Genomic DNA, 20,510 nt, shown 5'->3' on the forward strand with positions numbered 1-20,510 from the left:
ATCTCCAAGGTACGCAGCAGCCCGACCGCGTGCGGATAATCGATGCACCGTGAGTAATAACCAGTCGGTGGTGGTGGGGTTGTTTGAAGATTGTTAAGAAACCGGCGGCGATCAGGAGTCCCGGACTCATTCTCGATAGGCGAACGGGGCCCGCGGGAATAAGGAAACATGGGTGCAATGATACCGCTGCACTTCTAACAATGGAAACGACACGCATTACAGTGAAAAATGTGCATCTCGGCATCGCTTACCCTGTGCCCCGACTCCTCGAGACGTTGCCTCTTCGAGTGCGGTCCATCGCCGTTGAAAGCCATTCCCAGATCGTTTACTAGCTGCCCTTAAGCCGAGTCTGAGCTTCTCTACTTCTCGACGGATTGTTCGGAACTCAGGACGCGGACTTTGGGACAGCTTCGACGCGAATATGTATAATCTATACGCGACGCGCGACGGGACGGGTTGAACGCGTTCACCAACGGTTTGCGAATCACTGACGAACGCGAGCTCGCCACTCCGAAACTGCGGATCCAAGAGGAGACCGGAGATACGGTCGCCGACAGTGCTGCCAACTTCCCGCTCTGTTCAACTATTCCCCCCCCCCCCCCCCCGGCCGCCCTATCGCTGCTGGTGTAAGCGCGCGCGCACACACAATTAACACTCGCACGCTCCGTCCTTCTTTGTACGCGATGATGCGTTCAACGTTTCGTTTTGCTGTATTCTCTGTTCCCGTCACTCGACCAACCGTACTTGACAAAGAATCGCTTTTTTTCGATTAATCGTGGATACCAAAATGTATAATGCACGCAATCATACGCGATACTGTAATATTAGGATTATTCCAAAGGATAAAAATTTTAGCCTACAATGCAAAAATATGTCTGTGTATACCCGTGGCATTTGGTGTAGGTACGACATACATACATACATGTATGTACGCTGAACGCATATTTTTACGCGTCAATCAGTACTCGGTGTTACTTTTCGTGCATAGTACTTTACGCAATATTAAAGATGGGGTGACCGTGAACGAAGAGAAAAACTTATTGAGTATTTTCAAGATTGATTATTCAAATCCGAAAAGCGCACATGCCCGAATGTATATTCATTGGATTGGCAACACTGGATGGTGATGCAGCTAGGAACGAAACCAGAGATTGGTAGGAGAGGAGGTCGAACTTCCTACGCAAACCGAGCTCGACAAGGCGTCGCTTCGCGTAGTTTCAGATTTCGCCACCGAGCAGCACCTCTGGGCCACTCTGAAAGATGGTAAGGATGACGTCACTTCTTGACGTTATACCGCACCGTTTGTACTTCCTTCATATCGCGTGCCTTTTTTCTTGCTTTCTTCCTCTCTCTAATAATAATAAAGAATGTCAATAAATCCGTCTCTCTAGCGCGACTAAGAAATCGTTCGAATGCAGAATGAAAGGGCATGAGAGAAACGTAGAAAAAGGACATAACGTCGTAGTCTAGGCACCCTACATTTGAGATGAACTGAAAAATAACAATACAGGCATTTCGATGTACAATCGGTATGGCATGGCCCGTGTGGATCTTGACCCGCCCGGCGTTGACTGAAGACTGTATTGACAAACGCGCCTGCCCATAAACAACCATAGCCACGTTGGTGTAGCACACTTGCCAATTCGTAGGCGCGATTTTCTTATGCTGTCACGACACACGGTTCCGTTAACTGAAAGTAAATAAAGTCGTTCAGCCCTGAACTGATCCGCCTGGGTGGGTCCTAGTGAGTGTAGGGGTGATTCTACTGCTCTCAATTACCGACTCTCCTTATTGGATGCTAATGTAAAATCGAGTCGGCATACCAGAATAATGTGGAGCCAAATCCACAAGGTGAGATATTTTATATATCCTCAGTCAATTACATTGCTATTATAGTGATATCGAATTCTTCTAAATAAAACTCCACGGAAAAATTTCCAATCTATTTTTGGGGATCTGTGGCTGATTTATTTACCTATTGATGTTCTCAGCACTTTCGCGACATTGCCCGGTATTCAAACATGTGCAAATATAACAATGAGTTTTGTTATGAAGGATAATAATATAATACCACACAAACCTATATGACGAAATAAACAGCAATATGGATAAAAACTTCTCATTACATACGTGCATCACGTGCGAATATTTGAATAATGTATCTTTACAAATGGTGGCAAAAATCCTCACCCGCGTCTAGCGCGCTGTTTAGCGATTCGCACAGGACCATCGATTCCTTATTCAGTGCATTGAAGCAACGCAGGGTGGCGCTGCAGACGCATCTTCCCACACCGTTCGGCCCCCTAGCTGACAAGTGCTAACGGAACATCACGCGTCCATCTAATTGTAAAGCGTCTATCCGCCACACCACGCCATTCTGTCCGCACAAGTCCGTGGAACAGTCAGTTGGCCTTCCGTTCTTGACGGTATTATTGTATTAATTCGGGGCGATTATATCTTGTGAGCAAGGTTCTCGTGGCTTCTGTAACATGGCGGCAGCTAGCAAACCATTGACAAACTGTTGTAACTGTCACAAACCTCTCAGTGGTTATTAAATATATACAAATATCTGTTTTGACGGTGCTGAATTCCCTAATTTAAAAAGTTAGCTCGTGAATGCCGTGTGTCGGAAATTCTTCCAACGACATGTTACAGTTGATAAACCTCCCCGACGTTGTTCTAGAAACAATTTTGTCTAACCTAACATACGATGAAATCGCTAGAAACAGAACGGTAAGCAGCGGTTTTTACATACTTGTACTCTACTATTTCGCGGTGTCCTTGATATCCATCAATTATCATCGCCCACCTTCTCGCCATTAACGTTCTGCGCTTTTCAAATGATCCCGTCGTAAATGACCCTCGACCTCTGTGCAATACGTGATTGATTATTGAATTTTTTATCATCTCTAGGTTTGCAAGCAGTTTGATCGAACTTGTAAAAAGCTTCTGAATCGAGGCTTCAACCTGATGGAAAAGTACCATGCTCAATGCCTAAGAGCAGTAAAATGTCAACTGCCCAGAAGGGAATCAGAGAGACGAAGTCACCCTTTGGCCCGTCACTGTGATATACTAACAGCTATAGAAACTAGGATTTCTATGCTATCAATGACTTTCATCAAATATGTCGACTTGAACCTGTGCTGTTTTATTCCTGGAAAAGTGAGTATTGTTAGCTCGGTGAAAAGAAACAAACAAAAAGATGCTCAACGGAAATATAAATTGAGCAAAAACCCTCTAACTGTATTTATGATTTTCTCGGTACTACCAAAATGAAAGGTTATCGATGAGATATTCCGCGTCCTCCGGTTAATACGTGACGCAAAAACCCCACCGAGAGCTCATGAGATTCTGCAAGAGTTGCGAGATATCAGCAGCATGGCAATGGAACATTTTGATGAAAAAATATTGCCAAAATTGAAGCACAGCATTTGCACATCTGTTGTGAGTCACGTAGGTACTTATGACCTGCCAAACGCAAGCCTGATGATATCACATCATACCAATAGTGGGAATATTACACTGGCACATGGTTTGAGTCCTGAGAAATTGAACCAAACATTTCGCAAGATACAAAATCGGGCGAAAAGAAATTACATTTCTGTTATGTCAGTGAGAAGTAAGATAAACAAACTTAAATTGAGGTTGAAGAGGCAGGGTTTTCAGATGCGGAGACAGAATATCAAGATACAGGAACAAGGAAAAAAGCTTCGTGAACAAGACACTCTGATAGCGGAGATGAAGAAGCACCTTGAAGAGTGGGAACAAAAGATAGGTGACTTAAAAGCTGAACTGAGTAGGTCCAGGGAAGAAACGCAAAAGCCTGACACCATAGAAACCTGCAAAAGAAAGCATATCGATAGACTCAAGTCTCGAGAGTCGGTCCGAGTACAAAGTAAAAATCTTCAAGCTAAGAAGAGGAAATTGATTGTCGAACGTAAATCATCGACTAGCCCAAAAGATGTTCAGTTTAAAAAGTTTTTATCAGACCTGTTGGATACGGAACATATGGAGGATGAGATTCCATCTACGTCCAACTAACTAATCCATGGTTAACTGTGTTCACTTATGTAATAAGAAGCTTTCTTTAAAAATTCAACAATTTGTATTTAATCAATATTTATGAAACGTGAACAAGACTGATTATTCTTTGTGCTGTTGTGTAAATGGTATTTTTTAGATATTGTTTTCTTCTTTGTTATTTCTTTAATTCTCTTGATTTGTTAAATAATATAAATACATTATTGCTGTAAAAATGCATTGTTTAACTAATTATCTCTTAATTTTCTCACAAATTTTTTCTCACTTTCATTACTCATAGGGTTAATTTAGTTTATTTTATATCAGTAAAAAATAGAGCCTGTATCGAAGAATATGAGCAATGGGGTTCTGTCATAGAAGTCACTTTGAAATTTTTCAGTACAGTAAACCTATTTGAAAGATGCCGTGTAAAAATTCTTCTGCACTACCTGTCAACAACTCTAGTTACTTTGTAGTTTTTATGAGCTAAAAAATTATACAACATTCTCGTTTTTGACAACAGGTAGCACAGAAAGTAGGATTTATGACATATGAGCATATAGGGACTCCTTGACTCGTGTGGTACTTTACACTCGAAATATATTATTATTGTACAGCAGCAATTGAGAAACAGATTGTGAAATATTTGTAGCAAAAGTGACTTGCATGAAATGAAGCTGTGCTAATGAAATTTAATTTATCTTATATAGGTATATGCTGGGTAAAAAATAATGTATTTTCGTAAGGACCTTAATACATTTTTAAACATGGAGCGTTATTATTTTCAAGAACAGATAATAACGTTTACAGAAAATCCTCTATATCAGCGTCTGCTATTGAGTTAATATGATGATAACTAGCACATATAAAAACACTGAGTATGGACTACTCTGCAAATGGCTGATTTTAGTTTTCGTTATGAACATTGCAAAGATAACATTTGTTACACACGTCCAATTCTACACACGGTTTCTTTCGACTGTCTGCCCGCATTGTATTTTGCTTTTCATTGGTTTAAATATAATCATGTTAAAGTTAGTAACATCATTATAACAATGCATCTTGAGGAAAACTGTTATTTCGCACCTTCGAACTGTCTGACATTTAGTAAACCGTATTAAAGCAAAAAAAAACTTGTTTGAAAATTTAACTCCTTTGAAATCATTCTGAAATTGGAAAATAGTAAATTTTTTCCCAATGGTTCGTTATAATAATGTTACTAACTTCAACCACGTTAAATATTTGTATATAACATAATAAATATAATTTAAGAAGCGACTTTCAAAATGAGAAATTGATTCTAATCCAAAGTCTCTGTGTCCTTGACGTGACTTGGAGGAGCATTAGACTTAGCACTGGAAACTAAAATGTGTTTTTCATCATTTAAAGCCAAGTTTAACCAGCATGGAAAGCCAAAGAAATTATTCCGAATTTACAAAAAAATTAACGAATAAATTCGATAACCAGTATTGATCAAAGGAGAATCTTTGAAAAAAGTAGTGAAATGTTAAATTAATAGTCTTGAAGAAATTGGTCAGGATTTGTTACAATTATCATAATTTAAAGAAAAGTTTAAAGAAAATCACTCACCGCTAGAATAGGAGGACCCAGATGATCCTGAGGCTGAGGATTTTGCTGAAACTAAAAATTGATGGGTTTAAAACAATAGCATAAAACAGATGTAAATTTTCTTTATACAACTTACTTAATATTGACATCTGAGAATTACCAACTAGGGCTTCCACATCTTTGATAACATTTTCAAGTATGTAACGCGCGATTTTTTTGCCATCTATAAAATATCGAGTAAAAAGTTTGATCCTTCGAAAGGAAGTATTTACAATTGGAAATTGTACTAACTGAAAACACTTCTAAATAGTATCTTTTGAGGTTCTTTTTGTTTTTTCATAAATTGCTAACTAACCAGAGAGCACAGAGCGAGAGATAAGGTGCTTTAATATGCTGCCAGTCAACGTCTCTTCTGGACTAATTATTTCCCCGATTATTCGACGTTTTATCCAATCTGCACTTGTTTCCTCCGTTAGTTCCTGTGTAAATAAAGATTTTTTTCTATCATATTAGAATATTATTTCATGGCTCCGGGCACAACGTGGACAAAGTCTATCAAGCTGTTCAAGTACTCGATTCAAAAAGTAGTAATTTACTTCGACCAGCTGGTCAGGTTCTGTTAACCGTTCCTCCTCCACTTCCGCTGTTTTGTCACTTTCACCTGCAGCTGTTGGCTCTGTCGAGGGTGTTTTTCGTTCGATGGGTGGTAGCTCCAATATCTTGTTGTAAATAGCAGCGTGTGCATTTTTTAGGTAGCTAGCCTGCCGCTCAAGCATTCTCTTTCTCACTATTTGTTTGTCGACGTCAGGGAGTACAAAGTTGTAAATCATATCAGAAACCATTTCTTGTTCAGCCAAACCTTGAGCACTGTATGTGAAGAAAGAATACTTCAGCTGTACGGATATTATTAAATATATATTGTAACTTGATCCATTGATACTTACGGATTCATTGTTAATATGAGTTGTTTAATTACTAGTTATGTAATACAAATAAAAACCTGTATACATATATGTGCATACACATATTAAAAATTTGAATTTATTACTTCGTATTTGCCTGCACGTACTGTTCATTTGCATATTGCAGTGTCTTATCCACTTTATCAGCCGTCTCTAGGATATACTGCTTTGCTTCAGCGTCTGAGACCCACTCGATGCCTTCCTTTATTATGTCTTCCAAGTAAAGTTCGACTGTGTCTTGATTTACCTTCACCATTTGCCTGAACATTTCATCGCATTCTCTGCGACGTTGTTCTTCCAGATGCCTCCTTCCAGCCTCTTCCGCCTCCCTCTTCGTTCTTTCACGTTCGGCAAGCAGAGCGAAAGCGTGCGCTTTACGCTCATCTTTCAGTCGCACCAACTCCTTTGAAAATTTTATTAATATTCGACAAATGCAAACAAACTAAAGTTCACTTTCAAACTTCATACTTTGCTCAGGTAGTCCAACATTCCGGACAACGTCATGCCTTCCAGCATGTTTAATATTTCGTTCAACCGATCTTCCTGCAGCGTTCTGTGATTTTCGCTTTGCTGAAGCTCTATAACGTGCCGTTTTTCCATTTGTCGTAGTTTCTTGGTGTCTGATTGAAGCCAATGCGTTGACTGAAGTTCCTCAATCAGTTCTCTACACCTATCTCGTCCCTCGAACATCTAGTGTCACGGAGTGATACATAATTATGCCAAGTCAATCGAGTTTGATGGTATTGGATTTCTCACAATAGTTACAAAACTCACAACGCATTGAATCGCTCTTCCAGTAACTAACGTTTGAATCAATACAGCTGCCCGTTCCTGACTTTCATTCACGTTACGCTCGTTTGACAGTTTTGGGGTGATGGGCATAGGTGGAAGTTTGTATCTACGTTTCATGAAGCTGGTATTTTTATCCGGCTTGATGTCCATTCTAATCGATTTTAATTCAGCATGAAGCTTTCTCAATTTTTCTTCGTTCCATCTAGTCTCTCGCACACAGAGTTCATGTGCCTTTTGCTTCGGTTTAACTGCCTTCAACTCAGAATATGTAGGCAGCAGTACGTACTTATCATTTTCATCTGCATCTGTTACAAGAAAATACAGAAATATCACTTTTAGTCTTGTGGATATTGGAAAATGGGGTGAATTGGGGACAGTTTATTTATTTATTTTTTTTGCTTAATGAATTATTGCTAAATTTTTATCTTTGATTGCACAATTTAGAATAAATGTAATACGTTCGCCTTCTTTTTCGTGAACATATGACCTGCACAAGGTGCTAAACTAATTTTCAATTGTCCCTGATCCACCTTGTTGAATCCCTTCTACAGTACTTGTAATTTGTTGAGTTACAAACCGGGAACATTCTTATCATCTAGTATCCTTCTGTTAATGATCTCGTGATAGTTCTTGGCACTTTTTTTCAACTTGAAAATCGAGTCACCAAGACCTCTCGCTGCGCTGCACTTTTTTGCCCATTTATTTTGACCACCGTGATATTTTACCGTCAATTTTCTTAGTTCTCGTCCAAGTTTTTGCCTGATATTTCTTATCTCCATATCTCGCCTTTTGTCTATCAAATCTTCAACTCTCTGGTACCGATCCCCTATGCTTTTCTCCCTCGCCGCATCCTTCAGCTTTGCATATTTTTCCATCAATTCCATTCGTGTGTCCATCATAAATTGAATCTCCTTAAAAACCCAAATGTCCACTAAGAATCCAAGGGCCGCAAGTGTCACGAGATTCGTGAGGTTTGAATTTGAAATGCTTACGGCTTCGCGAAACGCCCAGTCATCAATTTCCATTGCTTCAATTATAGTCGTTCGTGTTTTGATGTTAGTCGCGTTATCCATTGGAGGGAGTATCGCCTCCCAAGCTCTTTTCATTCTCATTCTGTTTATGATCTCCACCTCGTGCATTCCTGCTGGCAATCCATGACCCCAACTCAAATGGGCAATGGTCAGAACTTCAGGGTTCTCGTCTATGAGACATAAGGACAAACAATCAGCTCCAATCCGTACGCCAACAATTCAATGATCATTTTCGTAAGAGCCAACATACCTGGTCGCACTTTGTAAGGAGGTGTCCACGGAGACGTTTGTGCCTCGCTTTCTCTGTAGTCTGTTTGTGTTTGCTTAGTCTGTGTCCTATCTGGCAAATGGCAACAGCGTACCGCCGCATCTTTCATAGCTTTTTCCATATTGTCATATTCAAGATTCATGTGAAATCGCATTGTAGGAACAGCTGGCTTTAAAAACGGCATAACTGGTCTTCGGTAAAACAAGTGTCTGTGTTGTCCATTGATATCAATACGCTTTGGTGGGTCTAAATTTGCCCTGTAAATAATAATTTTAATCATCGGCGAGTCACTGCAAATAATGAAAAATAGCATACTCTGCAGCCAATGTGTTGCTTAGCCATCAACATACTGTAAATGATTCCTACTTCAACTGCAAGCTACTAACTTTCATATAAACTTGCCGAATACGAGCTTCGTAATTCATCTGTCCCAATGCGCAGAATGGTTCAGATCGGATTTTTAGCAGATGGTCGGGATACTTTAGTTGATCATAAGATACAGGTGGAAAATTTTCACAAGTTCTCTATGCAGATGACATAAAATTAAACGATTATGTACAGTGAGCATCTTGATTTGGGTAAATCTATGACGCACATACAACTCACATACAAACAGGTACGTTTCGCAGCTATGACAGCTGCCTTGAAGTGGTCTTTAGCACTACATACAGTATATACTGGATCTAAAGTATTCCACATGACAGACATTAGTAAGTGCTTAAAGACATTTTCATCATGTATTTACTTACCGTACAAATAGTCATAAGTCCGCGTTAAGGGCTGTCGATTTGTCCGCGTAGACATTGTGAGATTTTTTTTTAAATTTAAATTCTCTCCTGAACTTTTAAAGAACGTATCGCAAGTGTGACAGACAGTAGTAGACAGATGGTCACATGATAATGTTCTGAATAGTTGTACTTGTCACTTTGTATAAAACAGAACCATGGCAACAGAATTGATTTCTACTCATCGCCAGTCTCCATATTCCCTTCAGATTCCAAATTTTTGTAGAGAAATACAAAGAAACTGCTATGTTGCATCGGATGATAATTCTTTATTTGCTTAAAAATAATGTATACATCAGTTTATTCATATTCAAACTTTTAGTTTTCGAATATACTATCAACAATTGAATCTTGAAGTATAGGCATTATGTTGCATTACTTTAAAATGGGTTTATCATGTGTCGTAATTAAAGAGAAAGATAGGTGTCTACATGCGATTATCGGTTTAATTTTTTTTTTATGTCGTCAAAAAATTCTATAACGGCACAGCTTGTATTCCTTATCACACGGACTAAAGATAATGATTATAACCATTGACGCAGGACTAGCATTCACCGATGTATTATATGTAGAGTTAAATAAGAAGAAAATATTTTCAATGCTAACAATTTTTGATTATGCGATATACATTGAAAGAATTATTTCATATAATTTCGTAGAACTTTTTTTTTCTTTCTTTTAATGTATACATACAATTATGCATAGTATCAGATTTCAAGAAGCTGGTTTTCTCAGGGGTTTGAAATACCCGTTTGTCGAAGGCCCCAAATGCTGAGGCCAGCTTTGCTGCGACGATATACTTCTGCAAGTCTGTCCTGCCAGCATATCTTCAGGACAAACGCATTCTAATTTCATTCTGTAAATTGTCATTTGACCTAGGGGTATTTTCACGTTCTCTCTATCAGTGCCTTCTTGAAGTATCTTGTAATCAATGCCACGTTCTGCCAGGCACTCAAGTATCGTCTGTGTTCGTTCTTTTTTAGTATTCTTCCCACGAGAACCAGGCGATGTAGATTCTTTTCTTTTTCTATGAATACAGTCCAGGTCCTGTTGAAGCAGGATAACAGAGGCATCAGAAGGCGGCAGCCATGACGTTAAAAACACTAAATCAACTGAATTTGAAGGCTTTCCAATTCTCTCCAAAGAAGGCAACAATATGCCAGTAGGCGGTTGTCTTTGTACACCATCCACATATTCGTTCTGAGAATCAACAAGTTTTGCTTCTCTCTTTGATTTGATTTTGTTGTTGTTATTATTATTCAGAAAAATTTGTCGGTTCTTCATTGATTCCCGTTTAAATATCTTCTCAATGTTCGCATCTTCTTCATTATTTTTTGTTACCTTGGAAAATATGTCCCTCGTCACCCAAGAATCCTTCGCTCTCACCTCATTCACGACTACTTCTACTTTTTCCATACCGTTTGGCTCTTTTGGTCTCTCAATGATTTTTGCTATCCAGCCTGGTTGATCGCTAGAATTTCTTATTTCGGTTACATCGAGAATTGATACATTCAGAACAGATCCTTTATGGAGTAGGCGTGCTTCCACAACTTTGCCAGCATTTTTGTCACTTGAAGATTGATGCTCGTTTTTTTTGGGCAGTAGTTCATGATTTGGCCGCTTGTTTATTTTGAAAAATCTTTCATACTTCCGGCTATTTTGTAAATTTCCGACAGCTATTTCTTCTTGACCTTGAATTCCCTCAGACTTATTTCTATTACCATTGATACTCCGCTTCTGTTGAGTGTCAGCAGAACTGTCCAAGTTTACATCAAATTCCGGATAGCTCAGGCTTTCCTCAACGTTTGTTGTCCGATTGTACTTGTTGTTCTCGGTTTGTCCATTTGTATAATCCATATTCGGGTCTAATTCATTTTTCACATTGTCCGTATAGTTACCGATTTTTGTAGTATCAATAAAATCGCTGCGCTGTTCGCGGATTCCGTTACCTTTTTCTACATCAATGTCATGGTTTGATTCTTCATCGTAAAGATCGTAATCTTTATTTTCATCATACCATTTGTTGGTGTCTTTCCAATCCTCATCAGAATCAAAATCTCCAGACACGTTGGTTTCAGGGTTGTTACCAACATTGGCAATGCCTGCTTTGAGATCTTGGAAATCATTACCAAGTTTCGAATTCGGATAATAATTGAATTGATCTGCAAAAATATCATTCTCGGCATTCTGGGAGTTGCTCGACCCGACGCGACGGCTTGGGTGAGTTCTCAGCGATCTTTCAGTGATGGATGAAACGCCAATTTCTGGATTAGGTCCGTCATAATCTGGGTGCATTTCTGAATATTTCTCAGCCTCCTTTCGGGGATCAATGGAATTATTGTACTCCAACTTTTTCCATTCATCAGAAATATATATTGGCAGCCCAGGAGGTGCAGTGTGCTGACTTAATGCCAACAATTTAGTAGACAGTGTGGAATTGAATCGTAACTTGCAGAGATCTGCTCCCATTCGAGAAGAGAATGACGTAGTTTTGAGAAACTCGAACACGCTTCTGTCTCCTTCATGGTTCAAACAGTCGGCTGACCAGTGTAAGAACCAGTCATTGCCATACCCATCAACGGTAACAGACAATCCTGAAATTTGACCACTCATACTGTCTTGCAGTTCGTTTTCTAACAATGGTTTACCGCTTTTTCCATCCAAAATTGTGGCCACTGCATAATAATACACTGGAAATCCTGGCCCAAGTTGGTGCTTCACCATAAAATCTGGAATTTCATCGTCATTGTAATAACCGGGAATCGGACTACTAATTACTTCTGAATTTGGAACTGTGTAGTTCCATATCTGCTCAAATGATCGCCCATCATAAGCGGTAATCGTGGAATTGAACTTGGCTACTATGATATCTTCTGTACCATCTCCTGTTATATCTGCAAGGACAGGCTGTGTCAAGATACCTTTTTTCGAGTCATGATATAGTTCTTTCAGCTTCTGTAAAAAATGTCATAGAGGTCATATTAAATCAAATATGGAAAGTGTGAATGATAATTTATTTATATTGTTCATATTGCTTGGCATACTGACTGTAACAAAGCCAGTTTTTATTTCTTTCTTAATTCGATACCAATAGTGTCACATCAACAAGTGGGAAACATGATTGCTAACCAGTCTGATTAAGAGAAGTTGTCACTCTTTCGCACTTTATTTTTGAGTCAACTATGAACAGCTACTATTGATACAAAAATATTTATAAATAACCATTGATTAAGTGGCCACAAGTTACTAATTTTATCTTGACGTGAAGTTTTGGAAATTGAAAAATAATCTGTAAATGTTCAGCTTAACACGTTTTCAAACAATAATTTTGAAACCATTCGTAGAATTTTTATGAAATTTAATAAGTTTTCGCAGGAACTGGAACGATTCATGTCCGACTTAGACTCTGTAAGTTATAAATTAATGATGTATTGAAATTTGATAAAATTACAAAAATTGTACCGAGAAAAGAACTTGCAGTGATGGCATGAGTTTCTAGTTTCGACAAAAAGTACATGTGTGTTGAATCTGAAACCATCAGTTCTTTTTGTTTCACATAATTCACAACACCATGATATAAAAAATGCAGGCTCCTCGAGAACTCTGATACCTAATGGATGTGTCACAATTTTAAACAATTAGAGACAATTTTTCAGGTTCAAAACTTTCAACGAAGATATAAATAGTATTTTCTATCTATATCTGGTTATTTATTTATTTTTGAGCGAATCTTCTTGTATCGATAATAACTATTCAAAGTTAATTTGAAAAATCAAGTATGCAAAGGTGAACACCTACCAATGCGTACAAGTGTTTAATTTCCACAACATTTTTACTTACAAATTCTGCGTAAAGGTCTGAAAATGAAGCGACGTATAGTCCTCCTAGCTGTTCGTGGCTTCCTGTAACTATGACGAGTATTCTTTCCCCGTCTGGGTGGACCAGAGTCTGTGGGGCAAGGAACAACTGTTCCTTGTTGTTTATAGCAATTTTGTGAAGAATGTCCCCAGTTTTCCCAGACACGACAACAACATTACTGGATCTCTTGGTACCTATTTGCATCGTATGAGCAGCAATAATATCTCCGACCTCATCACCGTCTATATCAGCCATGTAATTAGCATCATAAACATCTAGGATTCTGTGATGGTCGGATTTATCGAAATCTTGAAGCGGCAATGCCCATATCATAGAACCGTCTCGCCCGCTTATAGCGCGCATTGTCCCACCTCGGCCAGCTGCGATGCAGTCTTTAATCTCGTCACCATTGACGTCCATAGAACAATCCAGGGAAAATATTACATGCCAAGACCAGTGCGTCCATATTGTCTCCCCGGTCGTTCCATCCAGAGCAAGGACTCCACCCAAGCATTCAGTCTGACCTCCAAAGTATACGTTGCACACGTACTGAGGAGCTTCAATGTCACTTAGTCCTAGAAGTGATTCGTGAATGTTGGTATCGTGAAGGCGGGTACAGAGGATTATATGGATGGTTATTTTAAACACATTTTATGTCAGATCATGAAGTGTAATACAAATATGAAATAAAGGGTGAAAAAAATAAGTAACAGTTGACTTAAGATTATTGCACTTCAATAAATTGATAGTATGTAGGATCTTTGAATATATCGATTAATCCTGTGCTCTTTTAAGCATGGTTTTACTTACAAGCAAACGAACTAAAGATACAGACAACGGAACTGAAATAATGCAATCTGTAAAATAAACATAACAAAATTAAAATATGTCTTTACACAGTGAAATATGATTATCAGTGTCAGTTTTAAACCTGTACTGAAGGCGACAATGACGTCGTCGATATTGTCGCCATTAGCATCTAGGCTTCGCAGAGGAGCTTCTGATGTCAATTTGGGTAAAGACCTGGTCCAGACAGTGCTTGCAGAAAGTGATGTACAAGCGGCGATATCAAGTTTAGGAACCTTGGGTTTAATGCCTCGTGCAAGCCAGTTCTGTAGAAATGTTAACGGGACAGGAAATACACTGACGGCAAATATGACCAGGGTGATTAGTCCTAAGAGAACGAGCAGCGCTATACTTCCATAGCAGCAGGGAACCAACAGTGCTTTACAATTTGGTCTTCTCCTATCTGTTTGTCTACTTATTTTGCATTTTCTACGGGGTGCCATTAACGGCCTTTTGACTCCTCCTTCGTCATCTATCTTCAGACCTCCGTTTCTTCCATCTCTTATGAACACCTCGTCATCAACGTCACTTAGATCCTCATCGTCCAAACTGTCGCGTACAGCCAACCTGGGCAATGTTGGGTACACAGGCGACATGATTGGCCCTAGAGTGAAAATAATTTTGTGTGTTGTTATGTACAATGTGACTATGTATTGCATGTAATATATGCAGAATATACCCTATTTTGTTGGAATTGGCAGCTGATTTCATAAAGATTAATATAACCCTTGTATGTACGTACATGCGTAAAATATCTTTCATAATTTTTCTTACCGAATCTAATTGAACCACTTCTGAGAAGTCAATCTACTCTATCAGGCCGAAAAAAGCTTCCACCGCATATGTACAGACGACGTTAGGACGGCTGAGTGACGATGTATCAGGAATGACAGGTGTCGGGTTTTGTATTTTTACGCACTATTTAGTTTGTTGTCACCTCAAATTAGGCTTGTGACACGGCCCTGGAGGGCGCAACGTCACTGGAAGGAAACCATAAATGTGTTCCAAACATTCGTAACATCAACCAAATGTATGTATCTGCTGGTCGTGAAAACTTAAAATAGATTTCGGAACACACCCAACCCGCGGATAATCGAGTGAATACTGAATACTTTCAACTTTGTTAACCGTCGGCGGGCATGCATTGAACTGATAAAGTGTTGCAGTCGAAAAAAATGATTGTTGTACGATATTTTGCCTGTTTTTCTATATTTTTCGTGTTATCGTCAATCCACGGCGTTCTCGGTGGTGATGGAGGCTCGCTACAGCTAACCGAAGACAACTGGAATAAAATATTGGTCGGAGAATGGATGGTGGAATTGTGAGTGTCGAACAAACATTCATCCGCTAGACAGGACACGTTACTAGTGTAACACACATGCATATCATCGATATATCTTATTGCGTGTAAAAAATCACCCGGCCCCCGGTTTTCGCTTATATTTACTACGACGTGTACTTATTTTTTGATTTTTTTTCGCCCACGTCGAGGCTCTGAAACTGAATTGTTGAAAATTTGCGGTGACCGCATGACTACCAACGCCCGGTTTTTCAACCTCCTCGTATATCGCTTTTACCGCTATCTCGGCGCCATGCCCTGTCAGTTACCACGTTCTATGAGTCATGTAAAATCCGTCCGAACAATTCTTTCTTACCCTACAAATGAATTTAATAATTTTCAAGTTAACAGCGGTTTTTAATATGTAGGAACTTGTTTTGTTTTAGAGGTTAGGTTAAGTTGCCAAAAATTGAATTCGGTGTTATGCGCATCTATGGTAGGTTAATTATCTATTCAATGCAAATACGTTTCTCGAATAGTTTCCTCCTAATTTCAGTTACGCACCTTGGTGTCCGGCATGTAAAGCACTGGAGCCAGTTTGGGAGAGTTTTGCCTCCTGGAAAAATGATCTCGGCATTCGGGTTGGCAAAGTAGACGTCACAGATTCACCTGGACTTAGTGGACGATTTATGGTTACTGCCCTACCGACAATATTCCAGTAGGTTGTTCACGCCATAAAAAACGAGAATTTGTATTTTATAGGCACATATTAACTATATGTTGCTTCATAGAAAAATGTATACTAACATGATACAGGCTACCGAAAATGAATGTATTTGTTAGGTAAAATGTTGGAAGGAATTTGTGAAGAAATCAAAACATTATTTGATCCGACTCTATTACTGAATATGTGTATTTTATATATGATTATTGATCATAAATCTGGTCATCTATACTTCGAATTCATTTTCAATTTTTAGCGCAAAAGATGGTATATTTAGGCAGTACAAAAGTCCACGAGACAAGGAATCCCTCATATCGTTTGTCAAGGACAAAAAGTGGTTACAACTTGAGCCTATTTCCAGTTGGAAAAGCCCAAACTCTATCCAAATGTCTGTAATCAGCTACTTTTTCAAACTATCACAAATATTGAGGGTGAGTAATTTATTTGCATGATTCAGTTTGGCTATTTTTGTACTGCGTATTGATAATTCACTGAAGCCCTGGTTTGAGTCCTATCAATATTGAAAATATTTGCAACATCTGCACTATGAGAAATTTTCTGATTCTAAAAAAAAGGCCTTCAGGAGTGCAACAAATTTGAAGTTTACGAATTTTTTTACCACTTTGGCCAACAGACTGAATTATCTGCAATCGTTTGAATCTGTCGTTTATAGGGAATGCATAACAAACTGATGGAAGACTATGGCCTGCCTACTTGGGGTAGCTATTTGATCTTTTCAATTGCTACAATAATCCTTGGCGCCATTCTAGGACTTGTAAGTATACATCGGATGTTGTTCATCACATTGATAACTTTGAGGCTGATAGCTAAACTGTATTGAGTAAATCATTGTATATTCCAGTTCATCGTTTGCCTGATCGATTTTATATATCCGCCAAAACCAGTCTCATATCCTAGTAAGAAAAAAGAAAAGGATGGGTCTGGCGGTTTTATGCAGGAAAAGAACGAAGGTGACGAAGAATTGGTCGAAAACGTTAAGGATGATTTGGTCGATGAAGATGCAAGTGGATCTGATGCTCAGGAAGAAGATAAGGAGGAAGACGAAACAAAAAGCGTACCCAGCAGCCCGAACGTACGCAAACGAAAGCCACGCAAGGCTGACTAATTATATCTCATAGCATTTCAGAAAAGAAGTATTACCATCTTTAAAGGACGGCTAGGAACCGCAATACTATTGACTAATAATGCAGAAGTTTTTTGCGAATCTTTTTTCATAAATCGTAACGTAACTCGATAACCCATTTTGCATGTATGACCGATGAATCTAGTGTTGCTAGAGTATTTCGGCAATGGAGTGCGAAGGTTTTTTGTCAGGGTATTGAAAATAATCTTATTTAGAGGTTTTAATGCACGTATCTTGTCATCTGTTCTTAGTTGATTGTTGGCATTATCATTGACAGTCTTTTCTTGTGTTGTTCCACTACTTTATAGGTAAAATGAAAAATGTGTACGTTAGACATTTGGTCATTCTTTATTAATAACGACTTTTCTCGGGAATATTTTTTAAATATAACGAAAATTATTTTTATAATTTGCAATTAAATACAATGTTGTAAATTACCGATTGCATTCATCTCGAAATTCATACAGCAAATTTTCTCGGTCAACAAAATCTACCAATGTATGCGCCCGTGATTATAATGCTATTATAAACTGGTTAACCATACTGTGAAAGGGATCCAAAAATTAATATATTATAATTATAATTTTTCTGTAATTACAGTGAGGGTGATAAAATTCAGATTAACATTAATTATGGTTTTGTGCTCTCTGCATACTCCGTATTACATAATACGGAACATTTACACTGTATACCAAGGTGAAAAATTGTACATACATGAATGTCGGGAGGATCCGATATACGTTGTTTATTCTTGCCTGTTCTACTTATTCTGGCCAAATTTGCCTGTGTCGGTTAGATAGAAATGGATAGAATTTCTTTTAGATTCCAATCGTGCAATTAATTATTCCTTTTATGTTTAGAAGGAAAGTTATAATTTCGCGTGGAGTTTTGATCGCAAGAAACAACATACATATATTGATATTAGTCTTCCGTATATTATCACGCGCAGTGTTGGTATGAGTAGTTACATTGATTGTGTCAAATATGCATAGTAGTAAGAGACGAGCGTTAATATTTAATACACAAACTAATGTAAGTTTTCTTCCTTTAATTTAATTTCTAATTTCGCACAGTTTACGACGATTTTCAATTAGGTAGGATGTTTTATACTGCCGTATTATTTTCACATTTCTTGATATACGATGATATTGATATTATAAATATCCTACTACTTCGATTACATTCCTACTGAATGAAATTATCCATATAAAAATATGACGTATGGTTGAATGAAAAACGAGTGATATTGATGAGTTGAATTATTGAGAAATGTGTAATGTGCAGGGTAGCCAAAAGCTCTGTAATACTAACTGCCTAAATAAATATATAGATATACAAGGGTGTATCCCAATTTACATTTTTTATCGAATACATTAATTCTCAGTGAATACTACGCATTTTTGGTTGATGAAAAAAATTGAAAATTCATGAAATCGTCACTGATCAAAGAATCGATCAAAATAAGTTCGCCTGACTGTATGCAATACGAATAACACTACAATATGCCTTATTGTATGCAAACTACTCGACACCATTCAACACTAACTAATAACACATATTTCAATGGCTGTTTTTCGGAAGTATCAGTTTTCATGCATGCTTTATATAAGGCGTTCACTGAATTATGGCACCTTTCGCAATCGAATATGGACGAGATAATTTTATCGTTAAGCGGCACCCTCTGCGTCCTACCTTGCACGCGCAACTTAATCCGGCAAGCGGTAGGTACGTAAAGTCGACAGAACTGATGCTACCCTAGCTCACCGCCTTTGCCCAGATAATGCAGAATCGAATATTATCATGCCTATGGAATAACGAATGGGAACAGACTGAAATTTTCAAATAACCCCGTATGGATGCCATGTATTTTTCAACTACGAAAATTTATTTGAGCCAAATTCAGCAAAGTGAATCTATCTCCATCGATTGGACAATAATAATGTTATCTGATTTAATAAAAATAATTAATGAAGATATATAATAGTTCCTATAAGTACTTGAGATAATTTCTGTCCATATATTATGTTTAATATTGAACTCGCACCTTTAACTGAAGATGATAATATGTATCTTCAGTCAACGCTCATATCATCATTCCGAAAGAAGATGCAGCTGACACATAAAAATAATTTCTTGACTGACGTTAGATTTCCGTGGTTTCTTACAAATTCTTATAATAAAAACAGTTCAAGAAAAAAATACTGGGAATTTTGTGCCGAATAAGCAATTGAAATTCAACTAATATCTCCGAAAAATCGAGTTCTTCAATGAGTAGCGAGTGAAACTTTGGAATTTTACAATTCGACGATTTTACTGTGTCGATTGCGAAAGGTCAAACGGGGGAAAAAGATGTTGGCATTGCCACTCTAAATTGCCAAAGGTATGTGCACTTTGTTGACTTTAATTAAGTAACGAAATTCATCTAAAAGAAAAATGTATTTACGTGGAATTCACTGACTAAACTAGAGAAAACCGAAACTATTATGAATCCACATGCGTTACACATTATCACAGCATGAGTTTTATTGACAATGAGCAACGGATAAAATTGTCATTGGAAAAACTGCAATATGTTATTATTTGACCAGTGAAAATAAATTCACTCGTTTCCACACCACCGCAGGCGGTAGAGCACCCGGCGCGTTTTTTTTTATTACGTGGTATCCCCAGTAGGCCTACTCCACGAAGAATACTTGCAAGATCGATGTTACGTTCTTCGAAACATTGCAAATGAATTTTTTTCACATCTTAATTATGCTAAATTGTTTCCCAATCAATTTGTACTCGCGGAAATTCGCAGTTTGTACGAAATTTTTCAGTTCATATAACCCGCTGACTATTTATTATCGATGAAAGATGACTGTTTTAATTATGGATGAAAGATGATTATTTTGATTATGGATGAAGGGTGATTGTTTTGATCTTATATGCGAACGCCAATTGACTTTGAATGTTAGCGCAAGGGTTTTTTCCGTATGAGGTATCAGATAATCACTAGAATGGAGAACCTGGTAAATACGCAAAACAATCCACAACTAGACCAATATCGAAAATACGAATCGCTGTAAGACGTTGGCATTTACCTACCGGAAGACGATGTAGGAATCTTTGAAGAAATGGAAACAAATCGAAGTAAAATAAGCACAACGACCAAAATACGACAGAGCTGTATAATTCTACAGTGGAATACAAGCCAAACATGACCTATGAGCGATTCGATAAAAAAAACTCT

The 20,510-nt window shown here is 38.1% G+C and overlaps 5 protein-coding genes across 8 annotated transcripts in view; 2 read left to right on the top strand and 3 right to left on the bottom strand.

Annotated features, from left to right (window-relative positions):
* LOC107219924 (heterogeneous nuclear ribonucleoprotein L) overlaps nucleotides 1-534 on the bottom strand; it is an 81,486-nt gene extending 80,952 nt beyond the window's left edge. For 3 of the 4 annotated variants that reach the window (XR_006903160.1, XM_015658287.2, XM_015658286.2), the window contains exon 1: nucleotides 252-528. Coding sequence is in view for 3 of the 4 variants with exons in the window: in XM_015658287.2 (XP_015513773.1) it covers nucleotides 252-314 (63 nt within the window). In the remaining variant the exon portion in view is untranslated. Of the gene's footprint in view, nucleotides 1-251 lie in introns of all 4 variants that reach the window. The other variant, XM_046733410.1, reaches the window with a different exon arrangement.
* A 1,824-nt stretch (nucleotides 535-2,358) lies between these two features.
* LOC107219913 (F-box only protein 28) lies at nucleotides 2,359-4,442 on the top strand. The gene is made up of 3 exons (XM_015658273.2): nucleotides 2,359-2,733; nucleotides 2,914-3,162; nucleotides 3,280-4,442. Exons 1-3 carry the CDS (start codon nucleotides 2,617-2,619, stop codon nucleotides 4,039-4,041), a joined length of 1,128 nt encoding a protein of 375 aa, XP_015513759.1. The 5' UTR covers nucleotides 2,359-2,616; the 3' UTR covers nucleotides 4,042-4,442.
* A 591-nt stretch (nucleotides 4,443-5,033) lies between these two features.
* Nucleotides 5,034-9,352, bottom strand: LOC107219915 (cilia- and flagella-associated protein 91). The gene is made up of 11 exons (XM_015658275.2): nucleotides 8,625-9,352; nucleotides 8,336-8,544; nucleotides 7,921-8,254; nucleotides 7,326-7,648; nucleotides 7,020-7,241; nucleotides 6,659-6,954; nucleotides 6,186-6,456; nucleotides 5,945-6,068; nucleotides 5,726-5,812; nucleotides 5,611-5,661; nucleotides 5,034-5,382 (listed from the first exon to the last, which is right to left on the bottom strand). Exons 1-11 carry the CDS (start codon nucleotides 8,953-8,955, stop codon nucleotides 5,321-5,323), a joined length of 2,310 nt encoding a protein of 769 aa, XP_015513761.2. The 5' UTR covers nucleotides 8,956-9,352; the 3' UTR covers nucleotides 5,034-5,320.
* A 320-nt stretch (nucleotides 9,353-9,672) lies between these two features.
* LOC107219919 lies at nucleotides 9,673-15,090 on the bottom strand. Its single transcript, XM_015658277.2, has 4 exons — nucleotides 14,906-15,090; nucleotides 14,217-14,735; nucleotides 13,268-13,860; nucleotides 9,673-12,382 (listed from the first exon to the last, which is right to left on the bottom strand). Exons 2-4 carry the CDS (start codon nucleotides 14,725-14,727, stop codon nucleotides 10,142-10,144), a joined length of 3,345 nt encoding a protein of 1,114 aa, XP_015513763.1. The 5' UTR covers nucleotides 14,728-14,735; nucleotides 14,906-15,090; the 3' UTR covers nucleotides 9,673-10,141.
* Nucleotides 15,091-15,213: 123 nt separating this feature from the next.
* Nucleotides 15,214-18,633, top strand: LOC107219920 (thioredoxin-related transmembrane protein 1). The gene is made up of 5 exons (XM_015658278.2): nucleotides 15,214-15,452; nucleotides 15,967-16,128; nucleotides 16,391-16,565; nucleotides 16,808-16,909; nucleotides 16,997-18,633. The coding sequence occupies exons 1-5, from the start codon at nucleotides 15,307-15,309 to the stop codon at nucleotides 17,258-17,260; spliced, it is 849 nt and encodes a 282-aa protein (XP_015513764.1). The 5' UTR covers nucleotides 15,214-15,306; the 3' UTR covers nucleotides 17,261-18,633.
* Nucleotides 18,634-20,510: the final 1,877 nt, after the last annotated feature.

The sequence above is a fragment of the Neodiprion lecontei genome, chromosome 3 (genome assembly GCF_021901455.1).
Source record: "Neodiprion lecontei isolate iyNeoLeco1 chromosome 3, iyNeoLeco1.1, whole genome shotgun sequence".
In the NCBI taxonomy this organism is placed as follows: domain Eukaryota; kingdom Metazoa; phylum Arthropoda; class Insecta; order Hymenoptera; family Diprionidae; genus Neodiprion; species Neodiprion lecontei.